This window comes from Rhizomucor pusillus (genome assembly GCF_041956525.1).
Source record: "Rhizomucor pusillus strain CBS 183.67 unplaced genomic scaffold VTP01scaffold_8, whole genome shotgun sequence".
Lineage (NCBI taxonomy): Eukaryota > Fungi > Mucoromycota > Mucoromycetes > Mucorales > Lichtheimiaceae > Rhizomucor > Rhizomucor pusillus.
This window is the reverse complement of record NW_027192150.1, coordinates 625,570-642,904: the sequence shown is the minus strand read 5'-3', so window position 1 is coordinate 642,904 and position 17,335 is coordinate 625,570. Positions and strand designations below refer to the sequence as shown.

The window sequence follows — 17,335 nt, the reverse complement described above, 5'->3', positions numbered from 1 at the left end:
CCTCTCTCTTTTTGTCCGTCTCTTTCTCTAACTGCATGTTTCACCTAGCATGGGAAGTAGGAGCGCTACCTAGCACCAGCAAACAAGTAAAGATGGCATAGAGGATGATCTTTAACATACTAGAGCATTGCCAAGAACGTTTTTGTGTTGTGACTTAACAATAGACGCGCCATTGAGACATCCACCTTTTGCTCAGCTAACGGAGATTTTTTTCTTTTTTTGGGTCCTTTTGACAAACAATGATGATCAATTTTTCATATTATTCACATGCGAGTTTTGCATCAAAAGAGGTGAGTGCAATGGCGAATGCTTGCAGCAAACACATTGGGTACTTGTAGTCCATCGTGAAATGATCAGGGCCTATCCTTCCAAATTGCATGACGATGTAATCCACTGGATAATTGAAAAACAGAGAAACAAGAGGATATTAATATAACAGCAGCTGTCAGCTCAGATTACGACGATGATGATGATACTTACAATCATTGTCATGCACGATCTGAAAGTTCTTTACGGATGCCTGAGACACTCTGCCGTTGAAATTTAATACAAACGATTGCGTCTCTGGAGCAAAAGGATGTTTCAGTCTAGACTGATACTGGCTTGGGATTCTAGAATCACTCATACCTTCGTTCCACTGTGGACTTTTGTTATGTAACACCAGCAGATCGCTTGATCCTCCATCCTTGTATTTGCTCAGCAAAGTCTCGGACTCCTACGAGAGATCCCTGGTTTCAGGAACAAACTTTTTTCTTCTTTGCTAAAAATAAATCATCTCTCTCTTTGAACAATGACGTACTGATGTGGGCCGGAATTCGGGTCGTTTTCCGTCGCGTGTCAGCGTGTGCATCAATATCGTCATTTTTCTGGGGCCCTTGAAACCAAGAATATTTGGGTCCTAGGGTGGGGGATAAGTCATGTAAGTAAATTGACGGTGAAGGGAAAAAATCAACGAATAAAAACTTACATAGAGCACAGCTCCCAATTCTTCACGGATCGGAAGGTCGTTCTTGACAGATCCATTCGACTCCTTTTTCATAGGGTTCCTGCCATGCGAGTATATCATGAACGTCGTGCCTAAAAAGTTGGATCTGCATAGGGGTGAGTGAATGAACAAACTAGATCAACGGAAAATGTTAAAAGTAGCTGCTACCTGACTTTGCCGAGCTCAACATTCGTTTTTACTTGGCCGGTTGCTGGGTCGTGGACACCACCTGTGATGGTGTAGTAACTAGTCTGGCTTTTTCGCTTCTTTTTGGCAGTTAATACGTGGTGCAGTTCTCCTGTTGGAATGTGCTCAATCAACAGTTGATACTGCGGGTATATCTTTTCTAAACCGTCGCGGAAACGGTATATGCGACATGCTACCCGCGTGTTCAACGGCGCCGGCCTGGTATATATATAAATTACGTTCGAAAATCTATGCCCCTTTGCTTAATGGGTTGCTCGTTATACCTAAGAGCCAGCTGGAGTAGCTGATCGACGGTTATAATGGACGCTTGCGGACCATAGTCATGTGGAGGTACTGGACGAGCCACCCTGACCGTCTGTGGTGGTTCTATGGGGGCTACTTGCTCCTCAATCTCACCGTCCGAATCTGCTTCTGCGTCATGGTTCGTTGATGGCGGAGGCGTGAGTTGCGGATGCAGCACAATGTCGCTTTGGGTGTCCATCATGCTTGAGGAGTGGGGAGTGGTAGTTGGAAAAGGAATCTATTTCGTCTCCCGTCCTAAACGTATTCAGACGTTATATCACGACGAACTCGTCCCCAACGCAATTACACGGTATCCCTGCAGTGTCGCCATCCTTACTTTCTCTTGATATTTCAGGCATTCCCTATCGGGAGTACAAAGCATCCTGCCTTCTTTCAACGATTTGATATTCGCAATAAACAGTACTAAATGTTGGCATTTTAGCATTTTGTTGACTGATAAACTAGGCTCTCAACTGAAATGTATCCCTCCACTCTGTAACTTGCAATAATTCGACAAAATGGAATTGATTTACTGGAATGAAAAGAGCCTTTAATCTAAAGGCGACATATCACTACATATCCGGAGAAAATACAGTAAGGCCTATCATCAAGTCGAAAACAAGCGATAATCCAAAGGTCTCTTCGTTCATTCCTAAGATTTCCTGGTAGGCTTCAGTATCGCATTCATTGTTCCAGCAAGAACACCAAGCTATATGAAACACTTGACCGTCCATATGTATTAGTAATTTCACCCATTTACACTTGTCAGCATTTGCCAGATACGAAAGTTTTATTTGAGCATGATTTAGATAGAAAGTTACGTAATTTGTCTATCTAACTTGTCTATCTGATGATGACCTACGCTAAAAGAACGGAACGGGAGACTGTCTTGTTGCCTTGACGAAGTGCCAATGGACAGTAACCAGTTAAATTACTTTCAATCAGCTTGTTCTTGAAGATCAAAGTCTTCGAATCAGGTACGAAAGAGTGAGCAAAAATGCTTCCTTGGTTAGCTGGTAAATGCACGCTCAGAGCTACACAAAAGTAAAGCACGACAGGTTCAATTTGTTGTCATCATAGCGCACCCTTCCAGTGAAGTCCTCCGTGGTGCCCTAAGATGATAAATCATCAACCAACAGACCCGGTGCAGGAAGGTACCACCGCAATGAGGCAGGGATCGCACCGGTCCAAACAGCAACCGCTGGCAGTAAATCGACCCTGGAAGGCATTACACCACCCGAGTAGATCCAAAGAGAGGACAAGCACGAAACTTTCCTTCGCTCCAAGTTCCAAAAAGAAAGAGAGAGAGAGGGAGGGAGGGAGAGACAGAGAAAAGGGGCGGAACAAGGCTCTATGCCAGCAATCCACTGCTCACCTCAAGTATAACCCGTGTCGACAGTGAAGAGAAAAAGAGAGCTACGCAGCAGCCAGGCGACTCGCGTCTTTTATACACGGTCGCGCCCTGCTACGTCACAGCCGGCTTTGGAAATATGCAAACCAAAAACGAGCACATGGGAGAAATGAAAATGACATGGTTGTCATATCCGCTTGCAACAGTGTCTGTATGTCATCAGAAATAGCAGAGGTTTGTTACGAACGTTCATCACATTCTTACATTTGGTCTGCTCTGCCCACTGCATACTCCGTCAATAATGCCGACATATTGTGCGACACTTCACGGACATCTGGAAGAACTGTGCGTGTGGGCAAATCGATATGCGATGTCTAGTACAGAATTTATTATGGATCGGTAAATCGTATGCTTGCCTGTTCTATTCTCGAAATACTTAATCACACGAGTTCATTTGTGTAAACTGGTTCACTCGTTGAACTCCCCGATTCTATTGCATTTGTAAACTTTGCAAAAATATAAATTCGTCGAAAAAAAGTAAAATAGCTGCATATAATATAAATATATGGAATATTCATCCTGGATGTAAAAAGTAAAGTGATTTTTCTTTGTGCAGCTTTCGAAAGTTCTTTGAATATTTTTTCCTAATGTTTTCTTGCTGCTATTCACACTCATAGCATATGTCTTCATAACCTTACATGTAATTGGTATCATACAAGTCAAAAAAAAAGATGTATTAGTTTTTAATAATCTTTATTGGTTTTTCAAGTTTGCAGTGCTGATAAGAGAACATGTAAGAATGAGATTGGAACAAAGATTGGATATGCAAATGACTGTCCAAGGAAAGCATTAAAAGTAGGCGATTGTATGGATAACAGGGAAAGAGGGGAATTTCTGTCCAAATTCTTCAAGGATTTCATCGATTTCAGTCTCAATATCGGTCGCATCTTCGATCTGCAAAGAAGTGAGATATTGATGTCCTTGTAATATCTGCAATTGTAGTATATACCTTCTGTGCCAGCCAGAGGATGCTTTTTCCACCAGCGGATGCTTCCTCGTGGTTATCTTTGATTTCTACATTGATCACATGCACACTCTTGTTGTATGCTTGACCTCGATTCGATAAATCTTGAGCGGACAACGTTAGTTTCGTTCACGCCTTTTACATTGTTGCCAATCTAACCTTCAACAACAGCGTCGAAGCATCGTTCTTCGCAAGTGATAATCACATCGAAGATTTGTTGCTGCTCATGCCACCGCTGTGGAGCTTCTTTTACTTTACGGTTTCTATCGAGCATGTTCAAAAGGCCGTTTGCTTGGTATCTAGAAGGTGAAGGGATTTTAGCATTGATTTGCTGAATACATTTGACGCACACACGCACGGACGTACAAGTTTGGATCTTTCTGCTTGAGTTCCTTGTATATCTTGTCGTACGGTGTGCCAAAGGGATAGATATTCGGGCGATCGATCGACGGACCTGGCAATCGTACCAGGTTACCGGTGCCAAAAGAGCAGACGTTGAATCCATTGTTGCTTGAATGCAAGACTGTAAGATAATTGTCAGCACAGTTGTCGATTTACCCAAGTACCTGAGCACATTGTGCGCTTCCATTGAGCGATTCTGATTACTCGCACAGATCACGGCGTATTTGACCATTATTGTGATATGCTAAAGAAGTAGCGGCTCCAGTTGTGGCTCCTCCCAAATTTAGCAACAATTTTTGGTTGCATTGCGCGTCACCCCTCGTTCTCCTCCTCCTCCTTCGTTCCAATACCATGTCTGTCAAACCAGTTGCAACAACCCGCGAGTTCCAAGAGCTCCTAACACAAAAGTCTCACGAGAAACTAGTAGTTGTAGAGTTCTATGCTACTTGGTGGTAAGGTGTCGACATACTCTTGCAAAACGACAAAGTATACAAGATTTAACATATATTCGTTGTCGACTCGAAATTAGCACTGCATGTACCGCGATTGTGCCGTTCATGGAACAGCTTGCAAGAAAGTATAGCGACACACACTTTGCAAAGGCAAATACAAAATGTGAATTCGATCGAGTCTGTTAAATCGGCTGACACTCTTCTTCTAGATCGACGTAGAGCAACTCAAGGTAAAAGACTTAGACACCCATCCAATTTTTATCGGTGTTCTGATGAATAATATGGAAAACCAAGTCAGTGGCAACGGCGTGCAAGATAACGGGAATGTAATGTTGGCGAATGCAAGGAAACCGTTGGAACTTTGTATATCTAACGAGGTTTCCGCTGTAGGCCGACCTTCCACTTCTATAAAGGAGGAAAGAAAGTAGCAGAAGTCAAGGGCGCGAATGCCAGAGAGGTTGAAAGAAACGTAGAGCTGCATCACACCACGGTTTCTGGCGAGGCACCAGGCAGCAGCAGCGGCAGTAGAAACAATTTTGGCATTGCGGGACACATTGATTTGACAGATCATGTAACTCCTAACCAGATTGATGCGCTTAACCAAAAGGAAGAACACAATGTTCGTAACATCTTCAAATCAGACGATTCTTACATTGAAAGCGACGTTGACGAGCAACTGATTATCACTGTACCTTTCAATCAACGTATGATATCATGTCTCGTCCGGTCTTGAACGCTCACGCTCATCTCTTTGTTTCTCATTCGCAGCTGTCAAGATCCATTCTATCAAACTCAAGGCCAATAATCTCAGTAAGTGTGCCTGACGAAAACTCGCGATTAGTTCTATGGCATTTATGCATTTGTAGATCAAGCACCAAAGACTATTAAGATTTATGCAAACCGTCAAAACATTGGTTTCGATGAAGCGGATTCTATCCAAGAAACTCAGACCATCGAGCTCCAAGAAAGTGATTACGAGGAGAACGCTGTGATTAACTTGCGCTTTGTCAAGTTCCAGAACGTCAACCAGCTTGTGGTATGGAAGAGGGAAAATCACACTTTTAGTTTCAACGAGTCTCTGACGAAGATGTTTGCAGCTTTTTGTGGTAGACAATCTCGGTGATGAGGAGACTACTCAGTTGCAGCAACTGATATTCATTGGGTAAGAACGGCAAATACATACTATTTCGTTTGGTCAAATCACTAACCATATTATGTTCTTAGTTCGCCTATTGAGGTAGAGAGATATTCAACGCTTGGATCCAATGAAGGCAGACTAACGCTATATCATAGGCCACCAACATGAGCAACTTGAAAAAGAATGACGAGGAGTAATCAAGATTTTATGTTATTATATCAAATATTATCTCCAATACAAATTTTGCAAAAGCATCCTTGTAAATCGACAGCGAATGGGCACGAGTTGACAAACTTTCCGCGTTCTAATTTTTAGTGTATGCAATTTGCATCTATTGTTCCATATGTTAAATGTACATGCGATGTTGATGGATGAGAGGTCTATGTAATACATATTTCTATCGTATGTATATTTATAGTTGCAATGGTGGCGAACCTATCAGCTCAAGTCGTGGAAATACAACGAGGTACTTTAATTGCAAACATATTAGATAGCCTACCCAACAACAGAGAGAAACCATTCCTCATTTCACTTACGAGCAGCGCCCATCCTGCGAATCCAAAAATGGTGCCGGTCAAGAGTTCAAAGTGACCGTGAAAATAGACGCATGTGACCACAAGCATATACCACCAAAAAGTCAGGATACCAAAAACTGCTAGAACAGATTTCCAGGGCCAGCCTCCAGCTTGCTTGATACGTTTAAGCGATGGAATTGAGTAGTAAACCCAAGCACTTTCTTCCCACAGAAACAAGCTGGCGTGGAGGAGTAGGACGCAGTGGCCAGATACATCGTGGCCACCGTTCCACGTGCCACCCATTTTGCGGCACACAGTCTGCTGATAGATATGCTGGAGCGCGGCACTGTTTGTCAAGTCAACGCAACGTCCGCCTGTCGCAACAAACACTCGATCGATCAAGCTAGGGCCCCAGAGCCACTGGGTCAATAGGTACCAATAAAACGTCACTGCTGCGTAGCGCGCGACCCCGCGTTCAGCCGGCTGCTTGCGACCGAGTACATTGTAAAGATATGCAAAGAACACCAACGTTGTCCAGAACCAGCCAAGTTTCACGAACAAGATATTGAAAATGTTGCGCTTTTTGCTAAAGTACGTTTCGGGAGCCACACCGAGTAACGAGTACAGCAGGGAAATGACAATGGTGGAAAGGTAGAATGTAACTGCAAAGATCTGGTGTGGTTTGAGCGTGCGATGGACACTGTCAATGTACGTCTGCAAGGACATGGGTATGTTGAAAAACACTAATGCGGCGGCGGTATCCATTTAGAAATGAAATGCTGCATTTATTTCGTCTATTCAGCGGCCGGAGCTCCACCGCCAGCACAACGTTGCCTATCTATGAAATCATCCTCGTCTCCGGTAACTATCTGGTTGAAGAACAATAGTGGCAGTGGGTTCTGCAGGTTTTTGTGAGTCTCGAACTGATCTACCAGTGTTTGCAAATCGGCGGATCGCACAGCACTCGCCGGCCAGACATTATCGCTTAGTTTAGAGTAAGTAATTTAAAATTCATGTGATAATGACTGTCAGCAGAGAATGACAGAACTTACGGGTAGCAGCATTGCATCTGTCGTCGAGTAGTGAGGAACCTTGTCAAGTACGCCTCCTCTGATTCGTCTTGACCGCGCGGTCCTGTCAACTCCAATAGTCGTACAATATTGATTTCTTGCTCAAAGAACTGGTACCCATGCTGGATGACCGTGTCTGTGCAACGATAGTCGTCAGTGAAAAACAAAGCAACAGTAGCATGGGGATAGAAGCAATGCAGTGTTACCGTAAAAGATGAGCTGTCCCAGACCGCTGGTAACACCTACGGACGCTGCGAATCTGGCACTCGCACGCATGTAAGTATCCTGTACCCATGATCGCTGGAATGCAGCAAAGGACGGGTCCTGGCATGTTTCCTGCAGCCATGCATCGCAGAATGACTCGAGCCCGGCTGTGCTTCCTCGTTCGTTCAAGCTGCATACATCCAGCTGGCTCAGCTCACCAAGACGAGGCAGGAACTGCGAAAGCGCATTGTCAGGTTTTACGGCTGAGTACGCCTTGACGATCATCTCTGCATCATTGGTTCCAGTCTACAAATGAAGTGAGCAAATATATGACAATGGTGATATTTCTTTTTGGAAATTAATACATGCAGTGAACCCAACATATCCACAAGTGTACCCGCGCATATCTCCAATATCCTTGCACGATCCATATCCAAAGGACTTGTCACCACCTTCAAACACGTTTGTGACCAGAGTGCTCATTGTAGCAACTCTGGGATCGATGTCGTCGACAGCGGGAAGGTTGTCAAGGTCGTAAAACGTGGATGCGCCGTCACCAAGCATCATGCATGCTCGATTTGGCAGACCCTAGTACAATAATGTGCTTGTAAGGCCATGATAATAGATATCATCACTTTACACGTTTGGAAATAAGAAAGGCAGAAGATGTCTTACATTTGATTGTAATCGAAATGCAAACTTTTCGCACGTTTCTGGAGTGGGCGCGAAGTTACCTTCGCATGCTGGATACGCATCTGCAGCAATGCTTGGTATCCACGTCAATGCGAGAGGCACAATGATGATATGCAGGTCGATCCAGCGACGATAAAAATGCATTATCATCATTTTGATATCATTTATTTCTAGAGCACCAAGAAGAAGAAATATAACGCAAAAAGGAGAAGAAAAGGAAAAGAAGAATGCTATAAACGACATGTCTGTTTAGAAATAGGCTGGATGTCTCGTTCAGAAAATCATTTCGGAACAGATAACAAACTATCTGGGGGTGTTTACATGCACAATACAAACAGCTACGTCCAATTCAGTGCTTCGTGTCTGATCAGGAGCAGAATACTATGGATTAGGCCCTACGGGCAGGCAGCAAAAGGATTGACTTTATATATTTCTACATGAGAGCATTTTTGATCGGCGTTCTGTCTTTATTCTGGCACTCGCCTGCATTTCCTTCATGCCCCGCATTTCAGACACCGGAAAGCAGCTGCTGCCCAGTCGTTCCGACTATCGCCATGGTTACCGCGACGCTCGACAATGCAACACCAACAGAGCACGGCACAGTTGCGCCAAAGCATTCCGAGACAATTTTGAAACGATCTGTAGAGAGCGCGGCGCATGAGTGGCGCGGTGCCATTCATCACGAAGGGCGATGGTTCAAGGACAGTCAAGGTCGGACGCTGCTGCTACGCGGGGTGAACCTGTGTGGGTCGTCCAAGCTGCCGACAAGCCCTTATGCGGGGTGGACTCACCTGTATGATGAAAAGTTATTTTGGGACCATCGCAATGTGAGCTTTGTTGGTCGACCTTTTCCGCTTGACGAGGCACGGGAGCATTTTGCGCGTCTGCGTGCGTGGGGTCTGACTTTGGTGCGCCTCCTTGTGCCGTGGGAAAGCATCGAGCACAAAGGGCCTGGCGAGTACGACGAGGAATACATTGATTACCTGCGCGAGCTTATATCAATGATGCCAGAATATGGTTTGAAATGCTTCATTGATCCACACCAAGATACATGGTCTCGGTTTTCGGGAGGATCAGGCGCACCTGGTTGGACATTTGAAGTTGCCGGCATGGATATCCGGAACTTTAAAGAGACTGGAGCAGCGTACGTGCACAACACCAACGCTGTCCCCGGCGATCCATTGCCTATGGTAATAGCAAAGAACGATTCACGGAGCAGTAGTCCGGGAAAGATATCCAAGGTTGTGTGTCATGCTGAAACTTAGACGGATTAGGTGTGGCCTACAAATTATACAAAACTGGCGAGCTGTACAATGTTTACGCTATTCTTCGGCGGTGATACATTTGCACCCCAACATCGATACAACGGACAATCTATCCAGCAATTCCTCAGTCAGTCGTTTATCAATGCCTTTGCGCACTTGGCTGAACGTCTAAAGGATATGGAAGCTGTGCTGGGATTCGAGGTGATGAACGAGCCACATCCAGGATACATTGGTCTTGATAACCTAGATGCCTTTGATCCGATTGTCAATCTTATATTTGGTGACTCGCCTACACCTTTGCAGTGCTTTGCCCTCGGCGACGGGATCCCGCAGACCGTAGACGTCTACGTCAAGTCATGGCCTATTCCAACCCGGAAGTCACACAGCAGGCTCATAAATGCAAACAAAGTATCAGCGTGGCTGCAGGGCCAGTCATGTATCTGGAAGAAGCATGGTGTCTGGGATGTCGATGAAAATGGGAAGCCCGTGTTGTTGGACACAAAATACTTTTCCAAACATCCCGAGACAGGAGAACCAATCGAATTTTACCGCGATTTCTACGTCCCGCTTACTGAAAGATACGCTCAAGCTATCAAAAACGTCAAAAGCGACTGGTATTGCTTTGTCGAGCCGTTGACAAACGAGGTAAACATTTTTCAAAGATGCACAGCAATGAATCATTCATTTACCGGGGAATGTGCTTCAAATGGGATACAGAAAGCGCCGTGTCTGAATGCTCAAGACAAAAATATCGTGTATGCTCCCCACTGGTACGATCTGTATTGTCTCTTTTACAAAAAGTTTGATGCACGTATGACGCACAACGTGCAGCTACTGCAAAATGTAAGAGACTAGAAATAGAAATCGGACCGACAGGGAATTAGGGCGCTAAGATTTCGGATAGGGTGGCAACGTGATCAGCGCGACATATTTTGGCAGAACAGGAGCGAAAGCAAACTACCGCGGACAGATTCAGAATATCAAGAAGAGCGGTTTACAAAATATCGGCGAGATACCTTGCATCATCGGTGAAGTTGGGATACCGATGGATCTGAATGAACGAAAGGCATTCGTCACTGGTGATTACAAGCATCATCTGCACAACATGGATGCCGTCATGCATGCGCTTGAAACAAATCTTGTCAGTTTTACCTTGTGGAACTATGATCCATGCAACGACCATGAATTTGGCGACCAATGGAACGGCGAAAACTTTTCGATCTACTCTTCCCCAAAGGGCCATCAGATCAAACAAGCCAGCATTAATGGCAACGAAGAGGACCTAGCGTCGTTGGAAACGATACCGAACCAGCAGGAGGAGCTGTCTACTGAGCAGCTGCATCGAGGCGGTCGCGTTTTGGCAGCTGTCATTGTAAGTTCAAATGATGATGATATTTTCAGCTTTAGTATTTGAATCTGACGCTATGCGTATAAAAAATAGCGCCCTTACGCCGCAAAAGTTTCTGGCACACCCATTGAATCACGTTTCGATCTTGATAGGCTGTCGTATTACTTTGCATTCCAACCTTCTGCAGTTGCGACCACAACCGAGATCTTTGTGCCTCTGTTCCATTACAACGAGGAGGAGAAGCTCCATGTGCAGGTGTCGCATGGCAAGTGGCAATATATCCCCGAAAGGCAGACGCTTTACCATGAATATGTCAGTGATCCGACTGTAGATACCATCACAATTCACATCCAATCTGAAAACCCCACATCAACACCCTCAAAGTGCGCGATAATGTAACTTACGTCGTTGTACAGTGAAAGTCCCGATTTACCACTGCTATGTTACAATAACTTATACATGTTCACAAAATAAATATTCAGTATATAGGAAAGTAACTGTCCGGGCTCCATATTCAAGAGCCTTGTCATAGCGCACGATGATTTGTTGCATTTAGCTGGGATTATTCCATGCAAACCTGACCTTTGCGATCATAATCGACTCAGAATCCTCGATACACTATTTGCCAAAGTTGCTATTTCGAAATAGAACGAATCGATTTGTGTTGGGTTCATTCTAATGGAAAGATGAAAAATTTTCTACCCTATTCCCAAACTGAATCAAAAGATGAAATAATTGGAAATGATGTATAACTAGCAGGAATTGTCTCGCGTCAGCGCCTTTACGTTGCGATGGTTTCCGGCACATTCATATATCATGTTTCGACCTTTGATACGTTGTCATATAACTTTATATTTCACCCTTCTTCAGTTGCAACCACAACAGTGCCTCTGCTCCATTGCACCAAGAGGAGAAGCTCTGCTTGCAGGTTGTCTCTCCCACCCAGCCACGAATAGCAGACGCTTTACCATGAATGTGTTGGTGATCCGACTCTGGATGCCATCACAATTCACATCCGACCTGAAATCCCCGCATCCACAGCCTCAAAATGCGTCATTGTGTAACAATGTGGTAGAAGTGGAGCTCAATATCGTCATCCATTGTTCCTCGTAGTGACTTATTCATGTTGAAAACAAATATATCCTGACAATACTCACTGAAGTTATGCATTTACAGTTGTTTACTTTGCAGAAATGAGTTGATACATATCTGCAAAAGTAGGTAGGCGAGATGTTGAAACCCCTAGTGATGGGTGGCAACTAAACATCAGTCTTTTTGCTTAGCCTCTTCTACTCAGCATGACGTTGTGGATACAACTTGCGGCTGTTCGTTTAGGCTCTTTATGTGACGTAGACAGGGATTCAATCAAAAGTTGTCACGGTAGCGAGTTATAGAATTGTTTTGGAGCACTGAAACATTGTTCATAGAAAGGAGGCACGAATATGACACAATGCACAGATGTATTCAAGATAGCTCAATGGTTCTATGCTTGGTTGACTGAATGATGCATGCAATCAAAACACATTTGCGCTAATGCAGGCAAACGTAATCTAAAAGCCTTGAAAACGGTTTGCAAAAAGAGCTTTTCGATCTTGATTCGGAATATTTTTGCAAATGGTCGTATAAAATTACGTAAAAAAGTCAAATGCATTAAGCTCAAGTCCAGACACAAACAATTCTCTCTGGACGTTTCTGTTTAAAGTGGATGCGTGTGGTGCATCTGTTCATATTCATACAAATAAACAAATAAACAAGCAGCAGAAATAGGCGGTTGGTGCTCTGGCACGTGGCGTCGTCGCATGTGATGTATAAGCTTTCTTTTTTCCAAGGGGCGAAATTGGGTGGCATAGCAGAAACCCTGTGCATAGAAAGCGCCAGGGGGTGTTGTTTGAGCGTTTCTATTGACAACCAGTTGTTTGGATGTGCGTAGCCAAGACAACAGATGCTAAAATGCGCTTGGTAAAGGAGCCATTCCTAGACAGCCATCCGTGCTTTCCCATGCAGGAACCCGATGAGAGGGACAAACGAGGCAGTGCGTTATTTTTGAGACAGCTAACGTAGTGCGGATAGACTAGTCCAAACTCGGTTTCCTCCCGCAGGGCGCACGATCTATTGGATTGGAGACGATTTTTCAAAGCACGCACAAGGGTTTTCTTTCGCCCGAGGTAGGCTGCCATTTGATAGGGTCCTGTGTCTCTGTATGGAAATTTCCCCTGCTCAAAACGGAACGCCACCACCTTTTTCCCCTTCCCTATTTCTTCGTTTCTTATCTCGTTCTTTTCCCGAGTTTATTACAAAAGAAATCGAAAACCTAAAACTCAGTATATATATCATATAATATATATACTTTCTGCAATCGACCACCCCTCTCTTTTTCTCTCTCATCTTGCATCTCACATTCTGATACCCTTCCTCTTCATCATTGTTGCATGTACGACAGCTCTTGCTTCTGAATATCGACCGAATGTCTGTGGAAACAATCGCACCCGAGAACTATCCCCAGGAAGGGGGTTGGCTAGCCATGGATGGCGAACATATTCCTCGCTCTGCATCGCCTGATCCTATGGTTGATGACGACCATCCTTTGCACGTACCCGGCCTTTCATCGTCTGTATCGACAGCAGGAGATACTAGAAGCAGCAGCTGTTCTTCTGTCTCTACAACGTCCGGAACCAACGCCATTGCTATACCGACACCCGATTCAGCAAAGAAAAACCATGGTCGACTCCACAATATGCTCCACAATGCTGGTGGGCACATCCGTTCCGGTTTACGAATGACACCTATGACTGACAGCAGCAGCAACAACAACGACAACAACAACAACAACAACAACAACGATTCTGACAAGCACAGCTTCGTTAGCAGCCGACGCAGTAGCAGCAGCAGTTTGCACAGCACATCCTGGGGAAGCAAAATCTTTGGCTCCTCACCTTTTAAACACTCTCCAAAGAGTCACTCGCTTCGCAACAACAAAAGCGCCACTACAGATGGAGTATCTTCATCCCCTCCTCTTAGAGTCCCTCGTCTCGGTGACAAATACGGTGGTTACGTTAAACCCGACAAGGTGAGCAAGGGCATGGGATCAACCTCCAAGAAAAACATTGCGAGCGGTGCAACTGCCGTGATACGTTTGGTGCGACCATCTCCAAAGAGCCAAATATATGCAGTCAAGGAATTCAAGAAACGTGACAAGACCGAGTCAGAGCGTGAGTATTTCAAGCGGATGCAGAATGAATACTGTATCAGCAAGACTGTCTCGGGACATCCTCACGTTGTGCAGACCTTTGATCTGGTTCAGGACGAACATGACCGCTGGTGCACCGTTATGGAATATGTAAGTGTTTTTTACATGGATTTTCTGGAAACGCAGCTGTTTTCTCTCTTTTCCTCTCTCTCTATGAATGGAGTGATAATTTACATGCATGTATTATCTTATCACAGTGTGCTGGTGGCGATGTGTTTAACTTGATGCAAGAACGCCCATCAATGTCTGATATGGAAAAAGCATGCTTGTTTAAGCAACTTTTGCTTGGTTTGCAGCATCTCCATCAGCTAGGTGTTGCACATCGTGATATCAAGCCCGAGAATCTGTGCCTAACGACCGGCGGCACTCTCAAGATTACCGATTTTGGTGTCGCGGATGTTGTCCAAAACTGCTTTGAGCGTGGTGCTCGCCCGTGCTACAAATGGTGCGGTTCCGAGCCCTTCTGGTCACCCGAGATATGGTCCCTAAAGTCAGAAAACGATGGCTATGATGGTCGTGCCTTGGATGTCTGGAGCGCTGCCATCACATATTTTTGTATCCGCGATCAGCGACTGCCCTTTAGAGCTGCATTCTACACTGGCAAGCCCAATGGCCAGCCTCCAGCCGGCGCAAAGCCAGGCTCGCCCGCTGAAGTGGCTGCCCGCGCAGCCGATGGTGGCGACGACGAATACGGTGCATACTGCCAGCAGCGTTCGGAAAATCCCCACGCGTGTCAGCTGTGGCAAGGATTTTCGCAAGCAGAACGTGAGTGCTTGGCTGGCATGATGGACCCCGATCCGGTAACTCGTTTCACAGTCGAACAAGCTTTGGAAACACCTTGGATCAAGTCCATAGAAATGTGCAACGACGGCGAACTGCCTAATGGCTGGAGACATTACCACTGCCTTCGTGCCCACAAATAGACTCAACACCACCCAACGACAATGCAAAGCGGAATAAGGAAGAAGATTCCCTGTATTCTATTTGCAAAATATTTACTTGTATTATACTCTTGTCTCTTCCCGCTACTAGACTTTTTTCCCTTTCTTCCTTTTACTTCTTTCCATGTATATTTTTTTCTTTTCATCGTCTTTAGAGTAACAAAAAACATATTTAAGATTTTTTAAAGTACATTGGAACAATCCGTTTCTCCGTTTTGCTCCTTTGCGCCAAAGGATTTGCTTCAGACAAACAGGTAGTAGTCATTCTCGGACAGACAACAACTGCGTATCTAGTTGATGTAGAGGAGACCGAGAACATGGTTCACAGCACAAACACATGCTTTCAAATGTTTATAAGAATTCATTCATGCTATGCTGAAAGCAAGATGGCCTTTTTGTACTCCATCCTTTCTTCGTTGAATTGCACATATATGACAGATTTTGTATTTATCCATTTCATTGTTCACATTCGTAAGAGCTTCAAATCACTGCGTCACATCTTTTCCGCCTTTTCCTACCTTCTTATTCTTCATTAATGCGTATGGACTGGCGTCAAGCAGGATCTCGATCACCTCCTTCATCAGCAATACGATTAGTCTGTCCAAGAGCGACCACTATCTACCTGTCCGAAGCAAATTCCTTTTCAGAATCAGCATTCTTACTCATCAACGTGGAGACAATATACGCTCACAGCTGACATTGACCTTGTCAATCGTCGGAGTGAACGAATAAGTGAAAGGTCTTCTTATTCAAAGAAGCTCGAATGATAAGAACGTATTACATATGCTTACTTTGTTTCCGCGACTCTCATCCTGGTATAGTTCGTCCGAATATAATTCTTGTTCGAATATTTGAATAAGATGATGATCCTTATTCGTGTATGTAACACTGATTGCTTGTGCATGTTGGATTATCGATGATATCTGGGTCCCGTACTTGAGACTGCAGCAAGCACAATGGAGACATCCAACGCACACAACCAGTCAGATGAAACGAAAATAAATTTTGATTTTCACAAGGGCGTCTACGATGGTGTATCGATGCTGAAGACAACTGCAGATTAGCATCAATATGACACCTTTGATACCATGTCGAAACTGAAGATGTACTTTCGACTTGTTCATAGTATGTTTGCTATTGAATGTAACCAAGTTCTTTGTATTAAGCGACGATTCATACCAACAGACATAAGGCTATGGAGCATCAGTTGCCCGGCACCTGGAATCATTGCAGTGCTGAGATAGGACAAATGCCCGATTTTAGTAAGCTTTGCAGGTGAGCCAAGAAGAATCTCTTGGATTTTCTACGATTCACCTGGAGCTTTAAGGTAAGACTGTTAACTTAATGGCTAAAGGTCCTTGTTACATTATTATAATATCCTGGGTTTCTATAAGAGAGTCTCGAGAAGACGTTCGAAGATTAAATGCTTTGCAGCGCTCAAACAAGGAGAACATGCGACAGTACCGTCATCGTCCTTTGTCAGTTGAGGTGGATCTTTCAGAAGTAATGAACCTCCCAATTATCAAGATCACTGAAAGGGTACAAGCAATAACATTTGCGCATAATGGAGGTTTCACTTCTCCATTTATTCTACCCACCTTATAAGCTGTATACCTCTCGACTTATTCATATATGTACGTCAATGTATATCTCTATATTCGATTTATTCAAGTACTTCACGAAGACTACCCTTTTGATTGCAAAATTTGATACCAGGACCTTTTTCTTCATCTGCCAAACTGCTGACCTTGGCTAGTATTCGTTGAGTTGATCCGATTTCATTATGGACGCAAATTCGCAGACTGGGAACAACGAGCCATTTTTGCTGACCTGAGCCAATTACCCTTACTGTTTTCCGTGGCTGATCCGGATTCACTTTGCCCGACCCAGTTTCGCTTGGCTGACCTAATTTGAAAAGGGATATGTGCCTCACATTCAGATTGATGAGCCATTTTCGCTGACCCTGACCAAATTCAACTTCTAACGCTGTGCTGTAGCCTTCATCATGCGGTCTTGTCTCCCGCCGGCATTTTTTGATTTTCAGATGGACGCGCAAAACGTGCTTCTGTGTCCGCGTGCGCATCCTTTGTGCGACCGTGACATTACACTCTTTTCCCAAAAGCAAAGTCTTTCTCTGCAATTTTGAAGTCGCATGTTCACAAAAATAAAATTCGTAGTTACCCAAAAGTCTTTGCGTGCGCTGACAAATCA

General features: G+C 44.4%; 9 protein-coding genes across 9 annotated transcripts; 3 read left to right on the top strand and 6 right to left on the bottom strand.

The window, feature by feature from the left end:
- Positions 1 to 259: 259 nt before the first annotated feature.
- On the bottom strand, positions 260 to 1,676 carry VTP01DRAFT_10237 (uncharacterized protein; the record flags this gene model as incomplete). Its single annotated transcript, XM_069378577.1, has 7 exons — positions 260 to 393; positions 481 to 564; positions 628 to 715; positions 800 to 898; positions 968 to 1,091; positions 1,154 to 1,390; positions 1,456 to 1,676. 7 exons carry the CDS (start codon positions 1,674 to 1,676, stop codon positions 260 to 262), a joined length of 987 nt encoding a protein of 328 aa, XP_069239662.1.
- Positions 1,677 to 3,674: 1,998 nt separating this feature from the next.
- On the bottom strand, positions 3,675 to 4,483 carry VTP01DRAFT_10236 (uncharacterized protein; the record flags this gene model as incomplete). Its single annotated transcript, XM_069378576.1, has 5 exons — positions 3,675 to 3,779; positions 3,835 to 3,953; positions 4,009 to 4,148; positions 4,216 to 4,359; positions 4,416 to 4,483. The coding sequence occupies 5 exons, from the start codon at positions 4,481 to 4,483 to the stop codon at positions 3,675 to 3,677; spliced, it is 576 nt and encodes a 191-aa protein (XP_069239661.1).
- A 119-nt stretch (positions 4,484 to 4,602) lies between these two features.
- Positions 4,603 to 6,038, top strand: VTP01DRAFT_10235 (uncharacterized protein; the record flags this gene model as incomplete). The annotated part of the gene is made up of 10 exons (XM_069378575.1): positions 4,603 to 4,703; positions 4,781 to 4,853; positions 4,913 to 4,933; positions 4,998 to 5,029; positions 5,094 to 5,407; positions 5,472 to 5,513; positions 5,570 to 5,739; positions 5,801 to 5,865; positions 5,928 to 5,940; positions 5,997 to 6,038. 10 exons carry the CDS (start codon positions 4,603 to 4,605, stop codon positions 6,036 to 6,038), a joined length of 873 nt encoding a protein of 290 aa, XP_069239660.1.
- Positions 6,039 to 6,253: 215 nt separating this feature from the next.
- On the bottom strand, positions 6,254 to 7,121 carry VTP01DRAFT_10234 (uncharacterized protein; the record flags this gene model as incomplete). Its single annotated transcript, XM_069378574.1, has 2 exons — positions 6,254 to 6,310; positions 6,378 to 7,121. 2 exons carry the CDS (start codon positions 7,119 to 7,121, stop codon positions 6,254 to 6,256), a joined length of 801 nt encoding a protein of 266 aa, XP_069239659.1.
- A 29-nt stretch (positions 7,122 to 7,150) lies between these two features.
- VTP01DRAFT_10233 (uncharacterized protein) lies at positions 7,151 to 8,476 on the bottom strand (the record flags this gene model as incomplete). Its single annotated transcript, XM_069378573.1, has 5 exons — positions 7,151 to 7,340; positions 7,409 to 7,562; positions 7,633 to 7,936; positions 8,000 to 8,218; positions 8,306 to 8,476. The coding sequence occupies 5 exons, from the start codon at positions 8,474 to 8,476 to the stop codon at positions 7,151 to 7,153; spliced, it is 1,038 nt and encodes a 345-aa protein (XP_069239658.1).
- A 401-nt stretch (positions 8,477 to 8,877) lies between these two features.
- Positions 8,878 to 11,335, top strand: VTP01DRAFT_10232 (uncharacterized protein; the record flags this gene model as incomplete). Its single annotated transcript, XM_069378572.1, has 5 exons — positions 8,878 to 9,513; positions 9,598 to 10,233; positions 10,306 to 10,431; positions 10,493 to 10,960; positions 11,030 to 11,335. The coding sequence occupies 5 exons, from the start codon at positions 8,878 to 8,880 to the stop codon at positions 11,333 to 11,335; spliced, it is 2,172 nt and encodes a 723-aa protein (XP_069239657.1).
- A 1,499-nt stretch (positions 11,336 to 12,834) lies between these two features.
- Positions 12,835 to 13,113, bottom strand: VTP01DRAFT_10231 (uncharacterized protein; the record flags this gene model as incomplete). The annotated part of the gene is made up of 1 exon (XM_069378571.1): positions 12,835 to 13,113. One exon carries the CDS (start codon positions 13,111 to 13,113, stop codon positions 12,835 to 12,837), a length of 279 nt encoding a protein of 92 aa, XP_069239656.1.
- Positions 13,114 to 13,400: 287 nt separating this feature from the next.
- On the top strand, positions 13,401 to 15,106 carry VTP01DRAFT_10230 (uncharacterized protein; the record flags this gene model as incomplete). The annotated part of the gene is made up of 2 exons (XM_069378570.1): positions 13,401 to 14,273; positions 14,381 to 15,106. 2 exons carry the CDS (start codon positions 13,401 to 13,403, stop codon positions 15,104 to 15,106), a joined length of 1,599 nt encoding a protein of 532 aa, XP_069239655.1.
- Positions 15,107 to 16,787: 1,681 nt separating this feature from the next.
- On the bottom strand, positions 16,788 to 17,207 carry VTP01DRAFT_10229 (uncharacterized protein; the record flags this gene model as incomplete). The annotated part of the gene is made up of 1 exon (XM_069378568.1): positions 16,788 to 17,207. The coding sequence occupies one exon, from the start codon at positions 17,205 to 17,207 to the stop codon at positions 16,788 to 16,790; it is 420 nt and encodes a 139-aa protein (XP_069239654.1).
- Between the last annotated feature and the right edge of the window lie 128 nt (positions 17,208 to 17,335).